This window comes from Temnothorax nylanderi, unplaced genomic scaffold (genome assembly GCF_030848795.1).
Source record: "Temnothorax nylanderi isolate EJ_2023f unplaced genomic scaffold, tnyl_v1.0 TNYL_tig0010_pilon, whole genome shotgun sequence".
Lineage (NCBI taxonomy): Eukaryota > Metazoa > Arthropoda > Insecta > Hymenoptera > Formicidae > Temnothorax > Temnothorax nylanderi.
The window spans coordinates 1,962,425-1,986,308 of record NW_027249072.1 but is presented as its reverse complement, the minus strand read 5'-3'; the positions used below and the strand labels follow the sequence as shown (position 1 = coordinate 1,986,308).

At 39.0% G+C, this 23,884-nt stretch overlaps 2 protein-coding genes across 2 annotated transcripts in view; both read left to right on the top strand.

Moving 5' to 3' along the window:
• Positions 1 to 23,884, top strand: part of LOC139787566 (furin-like protease kpc-1) — a 217,406-nt gene that overhangs the window by 174,495 nt on the left and 19,027 nt on the right. The window contains exons 2-11 of the mRNA XM_071726749.1: positions 4,818 to 5,036; positions 5,553 to 5,681; positions 6,740 to 6,905; positions 7,728 to 7,900; positions 12,893 to 13,310; positions 13,636 to 13,753; positions 14,696 to 14,777; positions 15,403 to 15,613; positions 17,549 to 18,274; positions 23,249 to 23,527. Of these exons, the coding sequence (XP_071582850.1) occupies positions 4,818 to 5,036; positions 5,553 to 5,681; positions 6,740 to 6,905; positions 7,728 to 7,900; positions 12,893 to 13,310; positions 13,636 to 13,753; positions 14,696 to 14,777; positions 15,403 to 15,613; positions 17,549 to 18,274; positions 23,249 to 23,527 (2,521 nt within the window). The remainder of the gene's footprint in view (positions 1 to 4,817; positions 5,037 to 5,552; positions 5,682 to 6,739; positions 6,906 to 7,727; positions 7,901 to 12,892; positions 13,311 to 13,635; positions 13,754 to 14,695; positions 14,778 to 15,402; positions 15,614 to 17,548; positions 18,275 to 23,248; positions 23,528 to 23,884) is intronic.
• LOC139787493 (uncharacterized) lies at positions 1,506 to 3,359 on the top strand. The gene has a single exon (XM_071726589.1). The coding sequence runs from the start codon at positions 1,554 to 1,556 to the stop codon at positions 3,357 to 3,359; it is 1,806 nt and encodes a 601-aa protein (XP_071582690.1). The 5' UTR covers positions 1,506 to 1,553.

Here is a 23,884-nt window from a genome sequence, read left to right as displayed (position 1 = left end):
AGTACCTATAATTTTTTAGTCGTGAAAAATTATTAGTTTATTCTTAAATATTTTTAGTATAAAAATTTATAGAATCTTTTGGACTCAGAATATTAAGAATTGGCGGTTTTATTTTCTTCCATAAAAGATCCGTCCCGAAAAATATATCTCGCGTGTATACAGCTTAACGAAAGCACAATTTAATTAAAAATTATAAACTGTTTAAATGAAAATTATACGATTATCTGTATGTAATGACATAACGAAGCTTCGATTACGAACTTCGGAAGATCTACATACGGAATTGACACAACCGCGGCAGTTTGCGCGGACGTGAACTAATGACAATATTATTCCACGAGTTCCCGAACGGAATTTCTCCAATCAATATCCTCATACGAGTTCTCAAATCAGATAATCCCGGAGAACTGAGCCACTCGTGATGAATCTGATCGTTCGAATTGGGGCGTCGCGTATGTGCGACGACACATATCGAAGATGAACCCGGAGCGCGCCGCTAAAGCAATTTAACCACGGATTCTAAACCACGGTAACGTCGCCGAATGGAAAGTTCGGAATGGAATTCACACGAATCTCGCCCGCGATTCTAGAGTTCCCCGAATTTTGGTGGCAATTAGGACCGATGTTCAATGGACGATCTCCGGCCGGCGGATGGGCCACACGGCGAAGTTACGAGAGGGACTGGAAATTAGTTTGGGTGTGCCGAAATGAAATGATAGAAAGTGATGAATTGTGACATTTATATTGTAATTCTATAAATCGGATATATACATTTTAGAGCAGACACACTGTAACGTTGATACGTATGAACATTGCAATATCAATCAAGCCTCCTCTCATCGCGTACTTCAATCGTTCGCAACTTTTTACTCAGCAAACCGCACACGTTTGATATACGTGTTGCGTCAAAATTTCCGGTAACCACAATAGTTTTCGAAATTCAAATAAATCCAAATGTATTCTTTTTGATTCGCGAGTGTGTATATTATTTTTTCATGACTTTTTTTATTAACTACATCAAATGGCTGCAGCAATCATAGCTTCATTGTATCTGACAATATTTTAACATTTCTAAAATGTTATTTCGATCTTAACAAGCGAGAAATCGACGATAGAAAAGCGTTGAGGAATGTAACAAGATCAAAGTCCAACTACAGAAATTCCTGAAGCTTCCAACGAAAGATGTTGGGAGCTTTCTGGCGTAAGGTAAAGTCACGTTGGAAGTCTTAACTTACACTGAGCAAAATGTGTGTTAAAAGAACCGTAAAGATTTCATTCATTTTATATACGGAGACAGTGCCTCCGCAGTGAACGGTCTTGTATTTATTAAGAGGTCTTGTTTATTGGCGAGTGAGAGCTCTCAGTCAGAGCAAATTCTCGAATACTGCAGATGCTTCCAAGATTTTATATTTCTTGCGTAAATAATACGTCTTCTCATCCAGGTGTTTACAAAGACGACCTCGATGCAGCATTCATTTACGATACCGAGAATACTATCAGAGAATTTTATCAAGGAAGAATCTCATTCATCCCAATAGGACAAGATTTACGAGATGAATATTCTGCCTAGAATCTTGACATTTTTATCGCATGAAAAATTGCGAATGACACACGCATTAAACGAGTCCCTGAAGATTCCGCAGAGATTACTGGCGTTACACATTGCTCCAAGTCGCATGATTTCGTACAAAAATTTTAGTATGGGAAAAAATGATTCTACAATTGACGATTTGTTACTTCTGCAACGTAATATTAACAAAGGCACAATTACACGAGTGAAACGAGGAAAAAGCACGCAGTCCAGCTGCGAGAAGGATGATACGAAACCACGCCGAGAACGCAAGGATCATCAACAGTCTGCGGAATCCTGTGAGGAACCGCGCGAGTGGCGCAGCGATGGTTACCAGATACCGACAGAAAGTTATCAAAAGACTTGCAGCGACTTATTGAGCCATCGCGAGTATTACCAGTCGATTGAATCCAATTCCCCGATCTGCGCGAACAAACCTGCACCGTATAACGATTGGCAAGCGTGCGAATCATCGAAACACGAGTCCTACGAATCGAAACCAGCGACTCGAATAACATCTGAGAAATGGGTTTGCGGAAAACCGGCAACGGAGCGAAAGATCTATTATAAATGCAAGCCGAAACCATGCACTTATCCGGAGAGCCGGGAAAAAGCAATATGTTTCCCATCATCACGAGATCATTACAAAGATCAGTCGGATGAGGTAACGAAAGACAAGTCGAAGCAAATTGCAGCTTATCCTACGCAGCGATGTCCTGAATCAGAGCCCACGTCTTCCAAAAAAATTATATTGAATGAGAAAAGAACTTCTCCTGTGAAACATAAAGTATCAAAAGAGCGTTCCGCATCAGATACACACGAGTACGATGTAAAACCTGATCCTCCGCCACCAAGATATCCACATTGGAGCGAGAATCCACCGTCTTATTGCGACCATCGCTTGAAGAAGACATCTTTACCCCCTGTTAAAGCTTCACCAATGATCTTCATTCCTAAGAAAGGACCGCGGAGATCTCGGGCGAAAGACACCGCGTCATCTCCGCAGAATATTCATGAGGATTCCAGCAGGAGTCCGAATGAAAATGAGCGCGGCAGAACAGATGCCAAGGCGTTGCGGAAGAGCGTATCGAGAAAACGTGTGATTTCCTCCGAGGACAAATGCGCCGCTTCTTTGACAATTCCCGCGCCTGTCGACAAAACGATGGAATCTGAAATTCAACGATTTCCTACGCTGACGAAGGACGGTCGTTGTTGCGCTGGGAAACCTGAAAAGGAACTTGGCACGTCGGACGTTAACGATTGCAATCCCAACATGGCAAGTTTCAAGTATCGATTGAGTAAGTGTCCTTGTATTAAGGAAATGTGGGGTATCGGCGTCAAACGCGAGCCACCTGTTGACGTTAGTGCGCGGCAAATGCAAGGAGCTCTTTTGTCCCACGGTAGGAAGATGAAGAGACCAGAATCACGGCCAGGAACTACCGGAAGAAGAAGAAGGAGATTCAGGCCGCGGACACCGGGTAACGGATGGACGCGACAGAGGTACAAGGTTCGCCTGAAGATCTTCCAGAAGGGAAATGGACGTCTCGATCCTTGTCTCCCGCGGATCGTCGAACTGATACACCCGCGCGGCGAAGGAATCAGACCGAAGCTATTAAAGTCCGCCGCGAACAAAGGCGAATTTTCTTCGCGATCGAGAAACTCGTGCCCGCATTATTGTTCATCTAAAATGCCGATTGCCGAGACGAAAAGTTATCCGACGAAAATGGACGAGAGCAGGGTGATTCGCGATCAATACCTGGGAAAACATCCTTGCAAAAAGCATCGCTGAGCTTTCGGAAACTACTTTACGATGTAGAATATTTGGAATTCGCGTTGATGGATTGAGTCAACATTTATTTTAAGAACGTTCAAAATTTGCACTTATGTCATACTTTTGGTACGAATATAAACTTTAATGCATGGAAAATAGACCCAAATGTATATAAGCGCAAAATAAAAATTTTTTAAATAGTACATTAATAGTATTATTTTAAAAATTGTAAAAATTTTAGATATACAGTTCAGTTACCAGTAAATTATATTATTAAAAAGTAGCGTGTGCTTGCTTAACTAACATTTTTTACTATTACTTTACTATTATAGTTATTTTTGAACAATTATTTAATTTGACTAAAATGATGGCAATGACAAGCTCTCTGCGACAAAAAATTTTTAGAGTGCTTATTTAATTTATCTTGCTTTTTGTTTATATTAATAGGAACAGCTTTTTAAGTGAAATATATGCCCGAGACATGCAAAGGTGACATTATAAAGGCGTAGGAAGGGAGGCGCGGAAATGAAAAAATTCAGCTTGCGCGGCTCGAGACGTGGCTGCAAAAGAAGTCTGTTCGCAGCAGCTGGCCTCCAACTTTTCACGTTTATCATTATCTCACCCTCTCGTCGTACACCCTTATTTTTGCACTCGGTGGAACAAACTTGCGCATCAAACGCCGTTGTTTTATGGCCAGTATACATTTTCATTTCTGTCGGGGAAATGATATATCTCGTAGCCCTAATAAACGCGACTCGGGATTTAGTGAGCATTTATCTTGTCTACATCGACGAAAAATAATGGGGAAAAAATGAAAATGCGCGAGTTTGCGTTAATCCAATTTCAATAATTAATGCGGAGTTGTGGTAGATTTTGCACATCTCCCAATTTACGTTCTCCCGATATAGTTTTACAGAATATTAACGTTGTAAAGCTTATAATATAACTTGACGAGAGAGAAAGAGAGAGAGGTGGCTCAAATATTAAGTTGTTATGTGAGTCTAAATTTCTAAAAGGCATTTTTGAGATATTAAAATTTGTAATACAACATACAACATACTCGTGTCTAATTGTCTTACACAGTTGTACGTGATGCATATTTCTTTCAAGTTTTGAAGACTTGATTTATATATTTAGTCTTTCTTTCTACATACCTTTAATGAGTTTATAATACATACAAGCGTGTGACGGATGTTATATCCGCTCTAGTGACTTCAAAATTGCTACCCACTTATAAGTACGTTAACCCGCACTCGTTTTTTCTCTTCATTGAAATTGCACGCAATTAAGGAGCACGGTAAAACGGCGGAAGAACGATCGCCGCTCGTAATGTTCACGATTGTTAACTTCTAATTGAACACCGATGTACAACCGGACGGCCCAGGTCGGTCGTTTTCTCTAACGGGCACGATATAACGAAAACCGCGCGGCGACATTTTCACGATACTTACGCGGAACGGTTTCACATTGTTACAGATAAACGATGATTGGTTCCACATGGAGCATCGATCCGTGGCGAAGAGGTCGACGGAACCCCATCTCCAAGTGCACCAAAGACTAATGAATGACTCCAGAGTACGTCGAGCGGAGCAACAGCGGGCAAAATCGCGCACCAAAAGGGATCTTATAATCAAACGTCCGTCCAATATACTAACCATGCTAAACGACGAGAGGTGGCCTCAAATGTGGTATCTGGTAAGCAATTTTAATCAACAGTACGTTATCCTGTGTACGACAAGATTGTTATGTCGCGCCGAATAAATAAACACACGTGATTTCATGCAATTAAACTAATTAAAGTGTCAAAGATAAAAATAGAATATTCGAATAGAAAATTTAGTAAGTTATGTTTGTGCTTTTTTAAAAAGGTACAATTTTATTTATCATATTGCGAATAATATTTCCAGATTAAACCGAGATTTACATTCAATTTAACAATAATTACACACTTTTGATATTATCGACAAACATAAAAGTATGCAGTAACATTTTATGAAACTTCTTTGAAAGAGTTATAATGCGATTAACAAGAACAATACAAATAAAATAAATAAAACAACGCAATGAAAAATATATAATAAAAATATAAAACGAGCTCGAGATCGATATTGGCTCTCAGAAAGGACGTTGACGTTTATATCGTAAATAAAGACTCACAGTCCACAGCCGGAAGGTGGCACGTCGAAAGTATTGGATAATTTTTCCTTTCAGAACCGGGGAAAGGGTTTGGACATGAACGTGCAGGGTGCTTGGGCTGAGGGAATTACTGGAAACGGCATCGTGGTCACAATACTTGACGATGGATTGGAGAAAGATCATCCTGACCTTTTCAAAAATTATGTGAGCATTTTCAGTATTGTATTACGTTTTCGAAAAGTTTATCGACTTCCTGATTTCTATGAAAACTCTTTTCTCGCGTGACAATAAAGCACATTTTTAATATTAGAAAGCAGCAGCTCTAACTCATTTAACTCGCGTTAAAATGTATCGCGAGCTAGATGCAGTTGTATTTAAGTAAATTGCGTTGTGCAATTTTTCATGACAGTAATCTTGCAAAGTAGCTTTCTATTTGATTAAATTTGCGCGAATAAGTAAAATTGCAGGCGCTTAATATCTGCCTAATATCACTCGATGGACGAGTGTTCGATACATTCGATGACACGAAAAAAAAAAGAGGGGAAAAAGGGAGGAAAAGCTTCGGAACGCACAATAGAGTACAGCGGATGAAGGCGTATCGCGGATGCACTGGGAATATCGGCTGTTGAGCGCGAATATTGGAAGGGGTTATCCGGTGCATGTATATACCGAATAGCTATTGATTCATGGATGGTTACATTGAATGAGGCATCTGCGCACGCAGTAGAAAGTGAATCGTATTAAGCCAGTAGACACACGCTTGCGATAGCGCGCCTTGGCGCGCTGCTCTGATTATGCGAGCTTATATCCCATCGCGTGTATTTCTCATTATGCAGATGATCCATAAATGAATAGGTATTAAGAAGATATCCGGATGTACGTGATCAAGGATTAAAGCGTAATACGCCGTCGCTCTAACGACGAATACACATATATTATTATAATCTTTTTCTTATAATCCTCCTGTCACGTATTATCTATTCGAGATATCTCTCTCAGATAAAGAACTAAAAATTTATTTGCTTTCAAAAATTTTCAACATCTCTAATTTTGTATTCAAAACTTGTTAAAATCTTTGTCGAGTTTATACGCTACATGTACTTTTACGACGGCTCTACGGTTACTATGTGCGCGCTAATTCATTTTATTTGCGCATACCAGTCGTCATATCTCGCGATGAAATAGAAGCGGAATAGGCGAGCGAGAGGTACATCGCGAAACGTGTGAATTTTAATTAATGCCATTCTCGATTTCTGTTGTAGGATCCTCAGGCGAGTTACGACGTCAACAGTCACGATGAAGATCCTATGCCGAGGTACGATCTGGTAGATAGCAATCGACACGGCACCAGATGCGCCGGAGAGGTCGCAGCCACTGCCAATAATTCTCTTTGCGCCGTAGGTGTTGCTTTTGGAGCTGGCGTAGGTGGTGAGTGTTCTGCGAAAAGGATTATTTAATTTCTCGATGCACTTTCGAAATCAAAAGGGGTTCACACGTACATTTTAATAGAATTCTTTTACATATATTTTAGAGCCCTGATGAGCTGTGAAGATTTTTATTTTAATCCGTGTCTTCTCTTAATCTTGAATTGCAGCGCGGGAGTAATGAAAAATTTTAATTGCTCTTTTAATAAAAGCTTATGGCGAAAAAGTTCGGGATAAGATAAAAAATTAGATATTAAAAAACTTTTAGCAAGAGAAGGGTAGAATATTTAAGTACTAAATCGTCGGAAATGACAGTTCAATTCCGAGCGATTGCTTAAATCTATTTGCAGTTCTGTTTCCAATTAGCAGCAGCGAAGTCGGATGTTGGAACGTCGCATTACGACGAACGACACGTGTTTGTAATAAGCAGATTTGATATCGCGAGGTCGCATCATTTTCGAATTAGAAACGCAATTGGCAATAGCCTGTTATGTACATTACATTCGGGACTGATCCAAATCGGTGCGCGGTGTCCAATTTCGACCTTGTAAATTGGATTTCCCTATTCTACTCGCCGTGACAATTGTGTATGATAATTAACTCAAACAAGAAATGTACGCTGTTTAGCAGTTTGGAAACTCTTGATGTACGTGTGTGCATATTTCTGAATATATTCTCAGAAAACCAGTCTTTTAAACTGATTATTAAAAATTCACATAGAAACTTATATACATGCGAAGAATTAGTTATTTATGAATTTAGTATATGCTATTACAATACTGTGTAATGTTGGTTATTAATTTTTCGTAATACTATCTTCATACAGGTGTTCGAATGCTGGATGGCGACGTAACGGATGCCGTCGAAGCAAGATCCTTGAGCCTTAATCCCCAACACATCGATATTTATAGCGCCTCATGGGGACCGGATGACGATGGCAAGACTGTAGACGGGCCTGGTGAACTGGCCACCAGAGCTTTCATCGAGGGAATCACCAAAGTGAGTGTTTGTCATTGAGAATTATATTATTTATAATACTCTGCATGTGACTCGCAAATTTATTTACGCGTTATTAATTACGCGTTAAAAATTTTAAAGTTTCTTAAGTCCGTTATTTATAATTTGTCCACGCGATTTTATTTATTTTCTGTATTCTTAAATTCTAAAATAAAACTAGAGAAGCCGAACAGATAAAGTAAATTACGCTTATATTTATTTTTAACTTAGTTTCGGTAGCTGAGACGACAATGTTTCTGGCTAGAAAATTAGATCTGTCCAGAAAATTAATTTAAGATCGGAGTATTTTGTATAAAGCTGTCCAACAAATTCAATTTTCTTCGTATAAATAATAAATGCTCTTCGTTTAATCGAGAGATTAAGGATTACTCGTAATAGAAGGATCTTAATTGTCATATCTTTTTCAATCTCTCTAACAAGTTGAAAGAAAGTATGCCGCGTGTCTTGAAGCTTTAGACTTCGACGTAGCAGCGTAATCCACTTAGGACTGCAATTTTCTTCGCTATAATTTCCTACGCTATGACAAGATAAATGCAATTAGCTACAAGGTACCTTCCGTACGACATGGAAGCTTCCAGTTTGCTTTAAGATACTTCCTTATTCTCAAGCGTCAAGCAGGGGATTTTAAAGCTTCGCATTACAATGCTCATGCTTTGTTAATACGTTACATGAAGAGGCAGTAACTATAGAATTCAAATGAAATACTCTAGCTATACGGAAAGTCCTAGTAGTTCAGATGATTTTTAATAAAAAATTAATTGAGAATTTTAATCAAAGTTTTTTTCCATTGAGAAATATGTAGAAAATTCTTAGAAGAATAATGTATTTGCGAAAATAACAAGTGCCAATCGATAAAATATTTAACATGATGTTGCGATACTGAAATGCCGACGCGAGAGGTTGTTTGCTCCAAACTGGAAATTGTTACCTTCAGGTTTTCCACTATTTTTCTAAAAATCGAGATTCCTTTATAATTACTCTCATCAGTTATCTATAAAGGTCCATATTCTCAACTATCTTTTATTGACAAAGCGCATTAAATTTTTATTTGAGAATAAAAAAGGAATTTAATAGCTGTCCTGTTTAAAGTTGACGAACTTCGAGTTCAATTATCGCCTTCTTGATTTCTTACGTCTTACGCCAAAGAAATACATTTAACTCGTTAATGCTTTTCTTTGTGGACCTAAATAGGCAAGAAGAAATTTCTTTAAGTGCTGTAACTATTATAGATTTCTCACTCAAGCACAGAGAAAATTAAGACATTCGGTTTTCGACTACGAGACAGTAATAAGTATGTATCGAATATAATTTTAGATTATATTATAATTTTAATATCATAATTCTATTATTATATTCACCTCAATAATTTTGTATACATTTTTTATCTACTTCTTTTCTTCAAGAATTTTTTAATAATAGGGTGCTGAAAACATTTATATCTCTTCATAAATAATTACGCGATCGTCTTTTCATCTTTTAATTAAAGATTTAATAACGTGCAAATCTATTTTTATAAAAACAGAGAACCAGTTTAAATTCAATTTTGTCATTTTTAAAATTATTAATTATTGTTATTTATTATTAGGAATTTTATAAAATATTATCGCGTACCACACAAAACGTACCACACGTGGATATCTCATCGCGTTTCTTCGAATCTCGTTCTCTTCGAAAGCAAAATTCGCCCGTTCGCCATTAATACGATTCGCACGCTCGTGTCCGAACAACGTCGCGGGATGAAATGAAATTCGCACAAATGTATCACGCAGAAGCATTCCTCTGAAGTCTTCCGAGTTTCAGTGGCGACAATGGCCATTGTCATCTCGATGTATACGCCTCGGCACTTCGATCGCAGCGTTCCTTTATCGCGATGGCGAACTTTAGCATTGAGAGGGCCCCTACTTCAAGTAACGATCATTAAAGCGCAGATACCTAACATTAAAACGGAGCCATTAGATGCTGCGGAGAAACTCCGGTAAAGATGCTCCGTATCGCCCATTTCTATTATCTGCTCGATTCACACGATCTTGTGTCCTATTTTACAACGGTCATAGCCAGCAATTTGAAATATTCAAGTTTATTGTTAGCCTTTTTAAAGTTATTTTTTTAGCGAAACTCATTTTTTGATAATTTCTTTAATCGTTGATGTTAAAATTTATACAGATTAATATATAGTTAATGACTTATTAGCGCTCTATTAATGCATTGGTATTTTTTTTACAACATTAAAATGTTAACTAAAAGTTAACTAAAAGTTAACATTACAAAGTACTGAAATGAGATATAACAATACGTTAATAATGTTTTCTGAATTATCACTTATACGTTGACCAATGTCCGGTAGTCAATGATCGACTTCCTTCGACATCGCAGTTGTCGACGGAATTATCGACGGAACGATGACAGATGTAATTCAATTAGTTGAGACGATGAGGAACTCCTCCAGTTAGATCCGGTTTAATAGACTCGCTCGAGAGGTCAACCCTCAGAAAGTTTCTAATTGGGTGCTTTTAAGCGACTGGCCGGCTTGAGCTACGCTAACACGTATTACCATTTTAAACTTACTGCCGGCAATGTAACTGTAAATCATATGCAAATGTCAGTATGGTCGATACAGAACTCGTGGAAATTCATGATAACTATCGAGTAAAACATATATAGCAATGGATCACAGGTGCACTTTCGTTGAAATTCATAAAAGATGAGCGTAATAATCGAAGCAATAAATTGCCATGTAGAGACATTTTCATTTGTATATTATAAAGTAGATTATGATAAAAATTATCAAAAATGAAAAGATCAAGCGGAAAAAAGTCACAGAACAAATAAATAATTATTATAAATATATTGCTTAGAAACAATAATTAAACAAATTTCTGAAGTGGTATATATAAAATGCACATTATTGGCAAATTAAAAAAAATTATAAAATGTATTATATCATTCCAATTACAGCTTTTCTTTATTTTAAAATTACGCGAAACGTTCTTGTATATTGTAGGAGTTACTTGTATCTTGTATCCGGTGAACATTCGTAAATAGGATAAACGAGTAGTAAAATGAGTAACGTTTAAATCATTTCCCGGCAGCGATATTAAATGGCCGTCATACCGTAGCGATTGCTTTCATCTCGTGATATCTTTTAAGTCATTTCACGCGATAGCATTCAAAGTCGACATCTGTATTTTCCAGAAGCGATTTTTATTAACTACTCACGAACATTTTACGGCTAGAAACGAAATCAAACGTAGGAAAAAATTTTAATCAGCCTCGAGAAACTTTCCTTGCGTGATTTTTTTTACCTAAATCTTCATTCATTTAATCAAATTGGTACAATATAGTTTATGTTATATTAATATAAATGTATTATATAACATTTATACATAACTTACACAACATTATATCTAGTAATTGTATATTTATTAACCATCTATTTTTTTTAATTACGATTTGTTTTTAAAGACATTGAAATCTATGTGTATAATATAATATTCTAATATTAAATGTAGTAAAATTACAAGATGCAACATGATTAAAAATTTACGTAATATAATACATCTTTATAGTTAACCAATAATATTCTTATAATAGCTCTCTAAATACTTTATTTTAAAAGAAGCGATAAGCTTACGTTAGTTATATCAATGTTTAAGACATACAGTTTAAAAGATAGTACTGATATATCAAACCACTATGTTGTTCCGGGAGCTGTTTATCTTTGCGTGCTGTTATACATATATCTAACTGAACGCCAATTCCTTTTGTATAACATTATACACTATCTTCGACCAAGATAAATACGGACTGGCTCGGAATTCTCTTTGGGGCCTGTTATCAGGTTTGATAATCTCACCCTTTAGTCGACAGAATTGTAACTGTGGAATTCATATATATTTAATGTAATTGCGTAAAATATGTATGCATATTACGAATTATTATCGAATTAATCCATAAAGCACTTAGAAATTATTAATTTGGTGTAAATTACACAATAATTTCAATATCGTCTGTTAACAATTGTTGTATAGGTCGAATTTAGCTATGTCTGATACAGTCAGGTGGATACCTTATCACTTTACGATCAAATAGCTTTACTGATCAAAGGCTCGAACACTATATTGCTGAATTAGTTAACGTCGAGCCTCAAAGAGAGTTCAGAGTTCGCGGTCACGCCTAGTGTACCTTAGTACCGGACGGCTGGTCTTATCACGAAATAGCCGGACCTTCGGATTTGATAAAAAGTGCACCTGTAAAACTAAGCAATATACTTCGTAATATATGCCGCAATAAGTATCGTATAAATCCCGAAGTATTTATAAAAGAAAGATTCGTGATTTAACTCAATGATAAAATCTGCATATGTGACGAGAGTAAGTCTTTTGTACGTGATCTTGCCGAAGATTAGAAACTCAATTGCCAAAATTCCCCTTTTAATCTCTGACACGTACAAAATTGTAGGAGTGTTTCTCGTTACGAGTTCAAGACACACAATTCAGCGCCGATCTCACGGAGACCATTAGCGCTAAATACTCAGCCTCATCGACTTTCTAACAATGGTTTCGTTCCGAATCATCTGCTATTGTGTGTCTACGGGCGCACAGAAAGCGGCTTTAATATGCAAAGTGTTTGAAACTTCTAAAGCGCCTTAAGCGTTTCGAGCAACTTAAAGCCAAGCACCAGTGAAAAAAGTCAATCGCCAGTATTATCCGGAGCGGTAAATCCAGATTTACTTTAGTTTGAACCACCGAATAGCTTGTTAAATCTCGCTGTTTTAATGCCGCAGCCTAAATTTGCTCGAGCGCGTGTTGTAAAGTTCTCAAAATATTTTTATGCACGAAGACTGCTTTAAATATCTTAAAGAGCTCGAATTGTTATACGGTCTATGTATAACTGTTATACATATAGTTCAATATATACATATATATTAGCTTCTCCTTCGTGAAGTGAAGTAAAAGAACTTTAAAACGCTGTTAGGGTCGCAACGGTAAGGGTTCGATCTTCGTGTGGGCGTCCGGGAACGGCGGCCGGGACCACGATAACTGCAATTGTGACGGCTATACCAATAGTATATGGACGCTGTCGATCAGTAGTGCGACAGAGAACGGCCTTGTGCCCTGGTACAGCGAGGCGTGTTCGTCCACCCTCGCCACCACGTATAGCTCGGGCTCTACCGGCGAGAAGCAGGTCGTCACTACGGATTTGCATCATCACTGTACCAGCAGCCACACCGGCACGTCCGCATCGGCGCCGTTGGCGGCCGGCATTTGCGCCCTCGCCCTCGAAGCGAACAGAGATCTTACCTGGAGGGACATGCAACACATCGTAGTCAGAACTGCCAAACCTGCGAATCTGCAGGCACCCGACTGGGTGGTCAACGGCGTCGGTAGAAACGGTGAGTGATGATTAAATTCTTGATAGAGAAAAAAGATTTCTTAAAGATTAAACGTGCATGATCTTCATGAGGAGAAAACTGCAATTATATTTATTACGTAAAGACAGTTAAATCGCAAAAGTTGCAATTTCTTTGTAGAAGATAAATGTAACAGTAATATAACCGATTAACATTTATTTCTTTTCTCTAGAATATTTTAATAAATCCGTTAAAGATTTATTTAGAAAGAAATCTTAGAAAATAAATATAGAATTCTAATCTAGATAATAAAATTCATTGATAAAGAATGAGATAAAAATGTTGCGATCCAATTTCTGTTTAACAGTGAGCCACAGCTTCGGTTACGGGCTGATGGACGCCACTGCCATGGTACGGTTAGCGAGAAGATGGAGAACCGTCCCGGAGCAACACAGATGCGAGGTATCGGCGCCACATACAGGCAGGTAAGTGCTCACAAAATTACGCCTATTAAATAAATAATAGGAGTTTTGAAGGTCTTTTTTTATTCAAAATATCGATATACACGAAGAAAAATGTTACAATTATACAAAGTATATCATCAGCTTTAAGAAAAATGTTCGAAGGTGAGAGAAATCGAGATTTGATTCGACTGTATAGATCGCTATCTGCCCCTTGGGGGAACGAACATGTCTCTCGCAGATTACAGATTCGTTCGAGCGTGTCGGCTACCGTCAAGCGGGCTTTACTCGCCTGAAATTGCACTGGAAATCACGTGTAATGCGCCATTTACATTGTCGAGGATTGTAACGAATGGAGGACAAATCGCACGTTGCTTTGAACGAACGTTTACATAACTGAAAATATAATCATTTTGAAGTTGTGCTCCTCTAAAGCCACTAAACATAAAAGCCGTAGTCGGAATTTTATGTATACAACAATCCTAAAAGGTTTGCGCTACTAATAAACGAGTAATTAAAAGTTACCAACGCGATTTAATATTTATTATTTTATCGTTTTAAAATAATATCCGTTGTTGAAAAAACAGTATTATAATCGTTTTTACAATTATCTTACTGTTCAGACAAAATCGTTATCAGTAGTGTGTGTGTTTCACTTATTTTATATATTAATATATCAACGCTAAAAGGATTTTTATCCTACACTAATATGCTAACATTTAAAGGATTACTATTTTCATAAAAATTGTAAAATAAAATAATTATATCTTAAATATAAAAATATCAAGTTATAACTTGATATCGAGAAGTAGTACAGTTCGAAGGGTATAAAAGTATTTAACAAATAATGCGCAATTGACCGAATTGCCGGGGATTTAAACGACAAAAGGATGTATCCACTTAAAAAAATACCTGCGAAAAATTGTATGCGCTTGACACTTGACCCGAATTTCGTCTACTTTCTAGGACAATACCGCCAAAGAGCCAATTGGTCCTCGACTTACATGTCAAGGAGTGCAGCGGTGTTAATTTCCTCGAGCACGTTCAGGTAAGCTGAGCATGTCATTCGCAAGTGACATCGGCTAATTAGCGGATTTCGTGTTGACTACGAGAAACGCAAACTCGGACGAATTTATTTCGAGGACGAAAATGTTTCGCCGGCTGGGGCTGAAAGTGGCAGAATTTTATTTACTTCTCGTTTGAATAAACTAATTTGTTTGTCATCGTTTTATACCGCCTATAGAAAACTAAGAGCAAACTGTAACTCATGCTAAATAGTTATTTAATTCTCGCCAAATTAACTTAAAGTATATTAATGACTGCATCTGCCGGCGAAACGTAATTACTAGATCCGGTGCAGATCTGTTAAAGAAACTAAATGAATTAACTTAATTACTCTTATAGAATTATTAGTTACACGGCGCAAAATTACTTCGTAAAATCTACACGTCTGATTTATTCTTTGTTTTTTTTAGACGAGCTAATTAGCAGAATTAAGTGTATATGTGAAGTTAATAAATTATTGTTAATAAAATATTTTGACACCAATTTGGAAATTTGTCAAGTTTCAGTTTATTTGCATAAAGATCTGTGTAGTAAATCGTAAATGTTGATAATGAAAAATACATGCACGTATAATTGATGATAAAGACACAATGGTACGCTTGTCATAGGCGAAGGTATCGCTGATGGCAGCGAGACGAGGAGATCTTCAGATACAGCTAACGTCTCCTCAGGGTACAAAGAGCACTCTCCTCGCTAAAAGGCCGCACGATATTTCGAAGGCCGGTTTTAGCCAATGGCCATTCATGTCTGTGCATACATGGGGAGAGAGGCCGCACGGCACCTGGAAATTGGAAATTCACAATGAGGGTCGATACCTCGGTAAGTCAATCGCATCTTCTCGTATTTCGCGTTCTCGCATAATCATTAAAGAATGCTTAATTAATAGTGATGAGGGAATTACACTAATTAAGACTTATATCTTTAATATGCCATGATTTTCATTGCTAATAACTAACTGTCAATAGACTAAACTAATTAAAATTATTTATCGCTGAAACTAATCTGCTCAATTGTCAAAGAATTATTTAGCTTGAAATAATTCTGAAAACAAATATTAATTAAAATTATTTATAACATTAGAAAAATCGTATTCGTCATCCTGACATAATTTCTCTTATTTGTATCAAAATTTAGAAGTCTCTTTTTAAATTAGTTAGATTTACAAAATCTTTCAATGCAATTAAGAAAATTATCTATTTACGATATAAAAACGTCAGATCACGATTCTTCTAGATAAAAAAATTAATTTTAATAATTAATATATTTGCTGAAATAACTATATTTGTTGAAATAACCAATCAAATTAATTGATGAATGTTTCAAGAACATTTTAATATTCTCAACGATATAAAATTCTCATCGAACTCTTTTTAAAGTTTCTTTAAAGGATAAGATTTCTTTCAATCATTATATGGAACATACGACATACAATCAACTGACATTTATAAAAGACCATTATGCGAAATCTTAGATTCAAACGTCAAAGACAAAGCACTTTGTAGATTATGCCGGCATTAACTCTCGCATTCGAGAGATGCTCTGCGGTTGATTTAAATTTCAAATAGAATTCAACGTTGTTCGCCGCAACAATAGTTTCTAAGCGCCTCAGTAGCGCCTTCGTAAGGTCACGGTTACCAAGTTCCCTGTCAGTTGCATCTTCCAGTCGAAGATGCCCGCAAGAAATTTGCTAGATATTAACATCTATTTCTGACTTACATCGAAAGAAATATTGTATAAGAAATCCATTTTAAAAAAAACGCTAGAATTATCCGTGATATTCTCGCAATCTTGATCGCTCCTATTGTAAATCGTATCGACAAAGGATTAACCGATTCGTACGCGTGATATCCGGGCGGAATGGCTTAGACATGTCTAGCATTGCATGCGCATCCTGCGATCCGATGCCGAGTTGGTGTTCAACTCCGCGAGATCCTTCGAGATTCACCGCATTCTCGCAGCCCTCTCCCCCCCGTCTGGGACGCGACCGAGAAAGCTCTTACATAAGACCCATTTGCGCGCGATCGCCTAAGAAGCTGCATTATCCGCGCAAGGCGGATAATTGCCGGCTTCGAGCTCTGTAGAGTCCTCCCGCAAGCCCTCCTGCTCGCCGTCCTTAGCGGCAAATAGCAGGGAGACATTTCGCCGCGCGGCGACGAACGCGGCCGATCTAACCGGGTAAGGTGCAAGCGTTAAAGCCACTTCGAACTGCTTCCGTGTCGGCTCATCAAGGTCGATGGCTACGTAAACTTCCTCTTATGCGCTTATGCACCGCCGACCTATATTGCTATAGAGCGCGCATCCACATCCATTGTCTCGAATTGCGTTCCAGAGGCGAGAGGAGGGTCGTGGGAATATTCGAGATACTGTTAAACCATCTCGGTGTTAATACACCGCCACAAATATTCCGTGGACGTGTCTTGTAGTTTCTGAATGAGACGTGCTTATGCGCCGTCGCGACGGGGACCTCTACGAAGGATACCCTCGTTAATTCTGAGACGTTCTTGTTAATTTCCATTAAGACGACCGCTGAGGCTAACGCGCATTACAGCTCCATCGAACTACCGACATTTAACCGACGACGAACTTCTGACCAATGTTTAATCTTGTAACCCCGTATAATTTTCGACGTACTATTTCGTTTATGTATCGCGTCATTCGACACGCCAGTAAGCATCGCGATATATTCCTATCTCTCTTTAACCATGACGTCCGCTTTCTTTCCGCTGCATTTCACGGACGCATACCGGATCACAGGACGCGCTACACTGCACGAGTGGGCGCTGATCTTCTACGGCACCGCGACGCTGCCCGACCGGACCGAGTACGCCCTTTACAATCCGGCCGGCATGAGTATACCCAGACGGCCGTTCGTCAAGCCGCGCGAGACCGTCCCGAAGAGCCAGAACACCCTGACGAAGGGCAAGCAGACGCAGCACAAGTCCGACAAGTCCGGCAGTCTGAGCCCGCCCTACGTGGTGAACGCGCAGATTCAGTCCCAGCGGAAAGGCAAGGCCCGCGGCCAGCACAAGAACGGCAAGTCGGCTAATCGGCCGAACCCCAAGCCCACCGCTCAAACCCTTCGAGGTCTCACCGGGATGAACAGGGGGCCCAACAACGTGGCCGGTGACGTGCGTTTGATCACGTCGCGGCCACGTGGTAGAAGTACGCCCAGCCCAGTTACCAGCACCGTGTCCCAGACCGTTACGACGACGAAAACCACAAGCAAACAGATTATTACACAGAAGATTATCGACGTGGTTACCGCCTCGTCCCTTCAGAGGGGACTGATCTTGTTGGAGCCGCCGGCAAAGGCGGCCACTAACAAGGTCCCGGCGGTATTTCAGCAATATCCCAAGATCCAACAGCTCTATCCGGTTTACGGTGGGGCTCGCGGCGCCGGTCAACACGCCACGAGGGCCAAAGGACTCGACCTGCTGCAGGACGAACAGTTCGACCCAAGAAACCTGCAACTGGACAAGGGTACCTAAACAAATGAGAGTCTCGGCGAGATGTGTCGGTTGTTTAATGGCGACAATCGGAAGCTGTTATATTTGCGAGAAAATATCATTGCTTACTTTAAATTAGGTTCCTACAGAGTTTAGTCTTAACTGAATTAAATTAAATAACGAACTAAAATCTATAATTGCAAATACAATAAGATACGAGTCACTTCTCGTGACTGTTTACATATAATTAGTTAAGAGATTTTTAATTTTGTTATTTTGAAATAACGTAAGTTTACATATATTTGATAAAAAATTCGAATAAAAAAATTAAATCTCAGTATTTACATAATCGCGATAAAAAAATCTGCACCACAGTTGATTAAACATATCTACGAAAAATTTAGTGTCGTGCGCACAGATAATCGCGATGACTAATAAGGCCAATCTATCTGCACTATTGTTCTCAACAGCGGTATTTTATACCGCGTGACAACAAAGAAGGTCGTTTCACAGCTTCCGATCGTTTCCCATTCGCTTCCACGCATCCGCCCGCACACCCGCACGCGAAGCGTGGAAAGTAGAGATGTATTGCGCGCAAAGCCCCGAAGATTAAACGAATCCGCTGGAATTTGGTTTTCGTATTTTCTCTTTTGTGTTAGCTGATTGCGACCACACCGTTACTTTTGTTTGTACATGGATATATTATCCCATGGCTATTAATACGCAGCACTGTAGACAAGCTTATTTCGCATTATTCACGTTTCTTTTTTTTTCATGTGAGTTTAGAATGTTCCACGTGGAATGATCCTTATATATTTTCTACTAAGTATAATGAAACTTCTTCGCGTATCTCTCTCCTCTCGAACTAAAAACGAGAGTTCTCAATGTTTTCTGCAGAAACTTTGTTTTGCTGTGACATTTTTTTGTCGGAACACTTTATAAGAAATATCGTACAAGGTATTTCGTATAAAGCGCTGATATCTTTAGCTTTCGTAGCTAGACGGATCTAGAAAATTGCCGTAAGTGAAGTTTCGTTGAGTAAATTATATATTTGCATGATTAATATACGCACGAATAGAAATTTATACAAATATCATTCGTAATCTAAACAAATTTTGTCTATATTATTGCACTCGATGGTTTTCACGCGCTGATGAAAGAACTATCAGTTTTCTTTGTGGCTACTGTAAATTATTTAAGAAGATTGTTTGGTACATTATATATGTATATTTATATAAGTTTATAAAATGTGCCTCTCTTCTTCAACCGTAAGCTATTCGCCGTCAAACTCGCGTCCGCCAAACTTCCGGAGAGTTTCCTCTTAAGTGTAAGTAGCGCGCACTTAAATATTTAGCATAGTTTCGTCTTTATGTCAAACGTCGGATTTTTCGTCATGTTGACACTTCCTGCGTCGCTTCTTCCTGTTGTTACAATCGAAGCCTTTTGCGTGAACGGCAGGTCGATAATAGGAAAACTTATCGAGGCCGGTAACGCGCGCTATGGCCTTCAATCAAAACTTTCAATGACTTGGTTATCGATGAGTCTCATATATAGCCTCGAACACGCATCTGTATGCGTCGGCTATCTGATGTATTGCCGACATGTATCGCCTTGTACCCTATTTATCCTTATACACGGGACGCGGACCATTGTCTTTGACACGAGAAAATTGTGTTTCCACTTTCATTTCACTTCCTGTCTAAAATACGATTTAAAAATTATTGTATTGTTACTCTTAGATATTTAACTTTTAACTTAACATTTTTGTCTTTTGACTTGTCATTAAATAATAATTTAGAAAGATACGATAAAATATTTAGGAAAATTTATATTTACAAGTAATATTTCATCTTTTCTATTTTATTTGTTTTATAGTATAATCCTGACATTGTTACATATCTTAATTCGAACCATGTGATATTATAATTTGAAAGTAATTTTCCTCAAAATAGCAACGTAAATCTCGCAAATGATCCGCGAATCTCGCAAATGATGTTCATGATTGCGCTTGTTATCTCCTTTCCGAATTCTCGAATTCTAGATCACCATGTAACCGCAAATCGCTCAAAATTCAGTGAAACGCGACGACACGAACGGTACTGAAAACCGCTAATGCGTACCGTGAAATGGAAAAGCCGATAAGAGCGAAACGAACCACCCCATCATGGTGGAGAGACCGGGCGGCTCGTCTTTCTCTCTCTCTCTCTCTCTCTCTCTCTCTCTCTCTCTCTCTCTCTCTCTCTCTCTCTCTCTCTCTCTCTCTCTCTCTCTCTCTCTCTCTCTCTCTCTCTCTCTCTCTCTCTCTGCCTCTCTCTCTCTCTCTCTCGTCTATCATCGCTACTAAATAATTTCCGCCATGATTGGAAATTTTTTCGCCCGCTTACCCCGCAAAATGGTTCCCGCTCTTAAGGCATTATTATCGAGATTTGCTTCTCCAATAGTGCGCGCTAACGACCCGTCGAGCACAATGCCCTTACATTCCCATTGTCTTACGAATAGCCCGCCACGTTGTCCCGATCGATTTTTAACATTTTTACGCTCCCCTTTTACCCTTCTCTTGCGTCATCCTCCCATTAATTTCCTCAACCCTCGGTCGCAAGTTATTTCCTCTCTCGATACTTCTGATAAAAGAAGTTGTCCGAGCGTCGCGATGCCTGTCACTTTACCAGCCATGTCGCGCGCTCGTAACAGCAACATTTTAACGATGACTTTATTACAACTGGCAACCGGCACAGTTTACGGATGCCGGCCAAAAGAGGACACGCGAGAGTAGTCCCGTCGCGACAAATTGGATCCGCTTTTCCACCACTTTGATTTCTCCCGTCACTACTCTCCACCTGTAAAATCCAGCCTGAAATTTAGCTTTTCCCGTGAGACTGATTTCGTTCGAACCTGTATATATTTTAACTTTTCTGTTCTGTGTCTATCTAAACAAAATACGAATTCATATAACATCTAAAATTAACTTTTCTAGAAAAGTAAAAACATTGTGCTTCGTTATCAGTGATAAGCATACATTTTTTAATTTTAATATTGCTCGAAATATTTCATTGTTTCTTACTCCGTTTACGATGAAATGTTCCTTCTTTAAGAAGTGAAAAGGAACATTTCATCGTAAACGGAGTAGGAAACAATGAAATATTTCGAGCAATATTAAAATTAAAAAATGTATGCTTATCACTGATAACGAAGCACAATGTTTTTACTTTTAATCAATTCTTTAAATTCATTTCTTGATTAATATATGCAAATCTTGATTATTGTGGCACGGTTTAAACCAGTGGTTGAGAGAGAGTATCAAATAATCCTCCCGAGCTGTTAATGGCTGGCTGAGAAGACACGATACACAGTAAAAAATTTTGTGTCAATGGAAGTCCACTCTCAATTTTGTGTTAAAATAACTCATTTATCGTGTTATTTTTGACATTTAGAAATGTTATATCGACATTTATAACATTTCTAAATGTCAAAAATAACACGATAAATGAGTTATTTTAACACAAAATTGAGAGTGGACTTCCATTGACACAAAATTTTTTACTGTGTATATAAAATTAGCTTCCATTTAGCTATAGCTTCTCCAAGACGGAGAAGCTAGCTAAATGGAAGGTTCCTTGCCCGCGGCGCAAGGAAACCTCGCAGATGTATCTTACCTCGGGCAAAAACGATAATCGTCTACGAGTTTTTACCATTCTCTCGTTGCAGAACACTTTGCATTTAATTCCGACGTACACATTTCACTGAGTAAATGCGCGCGAAGAGTCGTCGCTGATTACTCGGTTATTTTTAACTCTAATTTAATCAAAACTGGAACCTTTCCTCCTCCGCGCGCGCGCGCTTTTCTCTCCATCGCAGACATTGTTCCCGCGAGTGAGCTTAGGACGAAATTTTCCCCACGGCATCGCGACGCTTTATTAATTTCCCGGACGGCGCCGTCGACGTCTCCGCCGCCCCTTCCACTGTCTCGCTCGCGTCTCGTCTACCTCATGAAACCTTCCATTTTACCACCTTCACCTCTCTACGAAATACAATGTCTTACGTGATATTTGCGGGCAAGGTCGCGGAGTAATTTCTGAGAAAGTGAAAAGCACTTTCGATAGGCAGATGAAAGAAATCGATAATAAATATGTCCAATAATTATGACTTTGCTGCTCCGCGACGATTTAAAATACGAATGTTTCATAAGATTTGAAAAATACACACAGATTTTTGCGCAATATTATACATACGATATTATTGATATTTTTATATTATACGGAGATAATTTGAACTCCATTCTATCAGAACCTCGCTTATGAAAATGGCGCTGCGAGGCTCTGCAAGCTTGCGTTTATATTCTCAGGAATCCACGGTACGTATATCACGTAAAATCTACTATAGAGTTGATTGCAATCGTGTCTGCATGTATGTATTTAATGTAAAAATAACAGTAGGTAGTTATTATTGCGTAATTGCTATAAGGAGTAAACATAAAATTTTGGCACGCTTGCATTTTTTATATTTGAATCTTATCGCATATGTTACACGTTTGTCAAAAATTATAATTATTTCAAGACTACTGAAGGCAGAAGAATTTTCAGATATTAAATAGAAGAATGTTACGGAGAAATAGCTTCGACAATCATTTCAATTTTCTTTTCTTTTCATTTGATAAATGCTACAGTCTTTCCTGCAACTTTTTTTCTGTCTCTAATATTTTCAAGATCTATGTGAATCGCTTTTTGCAAAGTATTTCGTACAATCACTCGATATGAAATAGCTATCATTACACTGAGAAAAAAAGTTGTTAACTTGGCTAAATATTTTCAACTAATTATTATTTTTTTAATTGAAATATTTATGTATTTAAATTAAATACATATTAAATCTAACGTGACGTAATTTGACTCAAATACTTAAACATTTCAATTAAAAAAATAATTAGTTGAAAATATTTAGTCAAGTTAACAATTTTTTTTCTCAGTGTATCACTCGAATCGCGCTAATGTAGCTGGCGCTGTTGTTTTAGACACTCTGGATGAGTGGAAGCTTGTGTTATTCGGCACGGACACGTCAGTGGAAGTGGACGACCAGCTGGACAAGGACAAGCCGCTGCCGCCAGTGGTCCACGAGGAAGTGAACAACGCGCCTTCGGACCTCGGGCACAACGCCGTGGACACCGAGGGCGATCCGTGGACGGGTAGCCGGCAGATGGACCGGGTCTCACACCCGGAGGTGCAGAGGCCGACGACGGAGAACCAGACGAGTGGCTGTGCCGCCTTCGAAGCCGGAGGCAGCGGGTGCCTAGGTGGGTGCCTCATACTACTCCTTCTAGCCTATCTGACCGGCGTGCCCGGCTGGCGGGAGTTGATCACCAGCTGGCCTGCCTCGACGAACAGTCGGAGCGAGTTGGGCACGGAGGCGAATCGGCCGCTGATCGCGGCAGCGAGCGTCGTCCCGATGACGACGGCGACGTCGTGGGCCGGCGACACGACGACGCGACGCGCTATCCCGACGGCGATACATCGCGCGCCGGATGCGCGCAGGTGTACATGATGACAGCGGATCGCGTTTGGTCCCGCGACGGCTCGCGGCCCGATCCTGTGACTCCGGGTCACCGGGATTGCCGCGCGCGGGGCGGCCGCGCGGATTTCGACGACGTGTG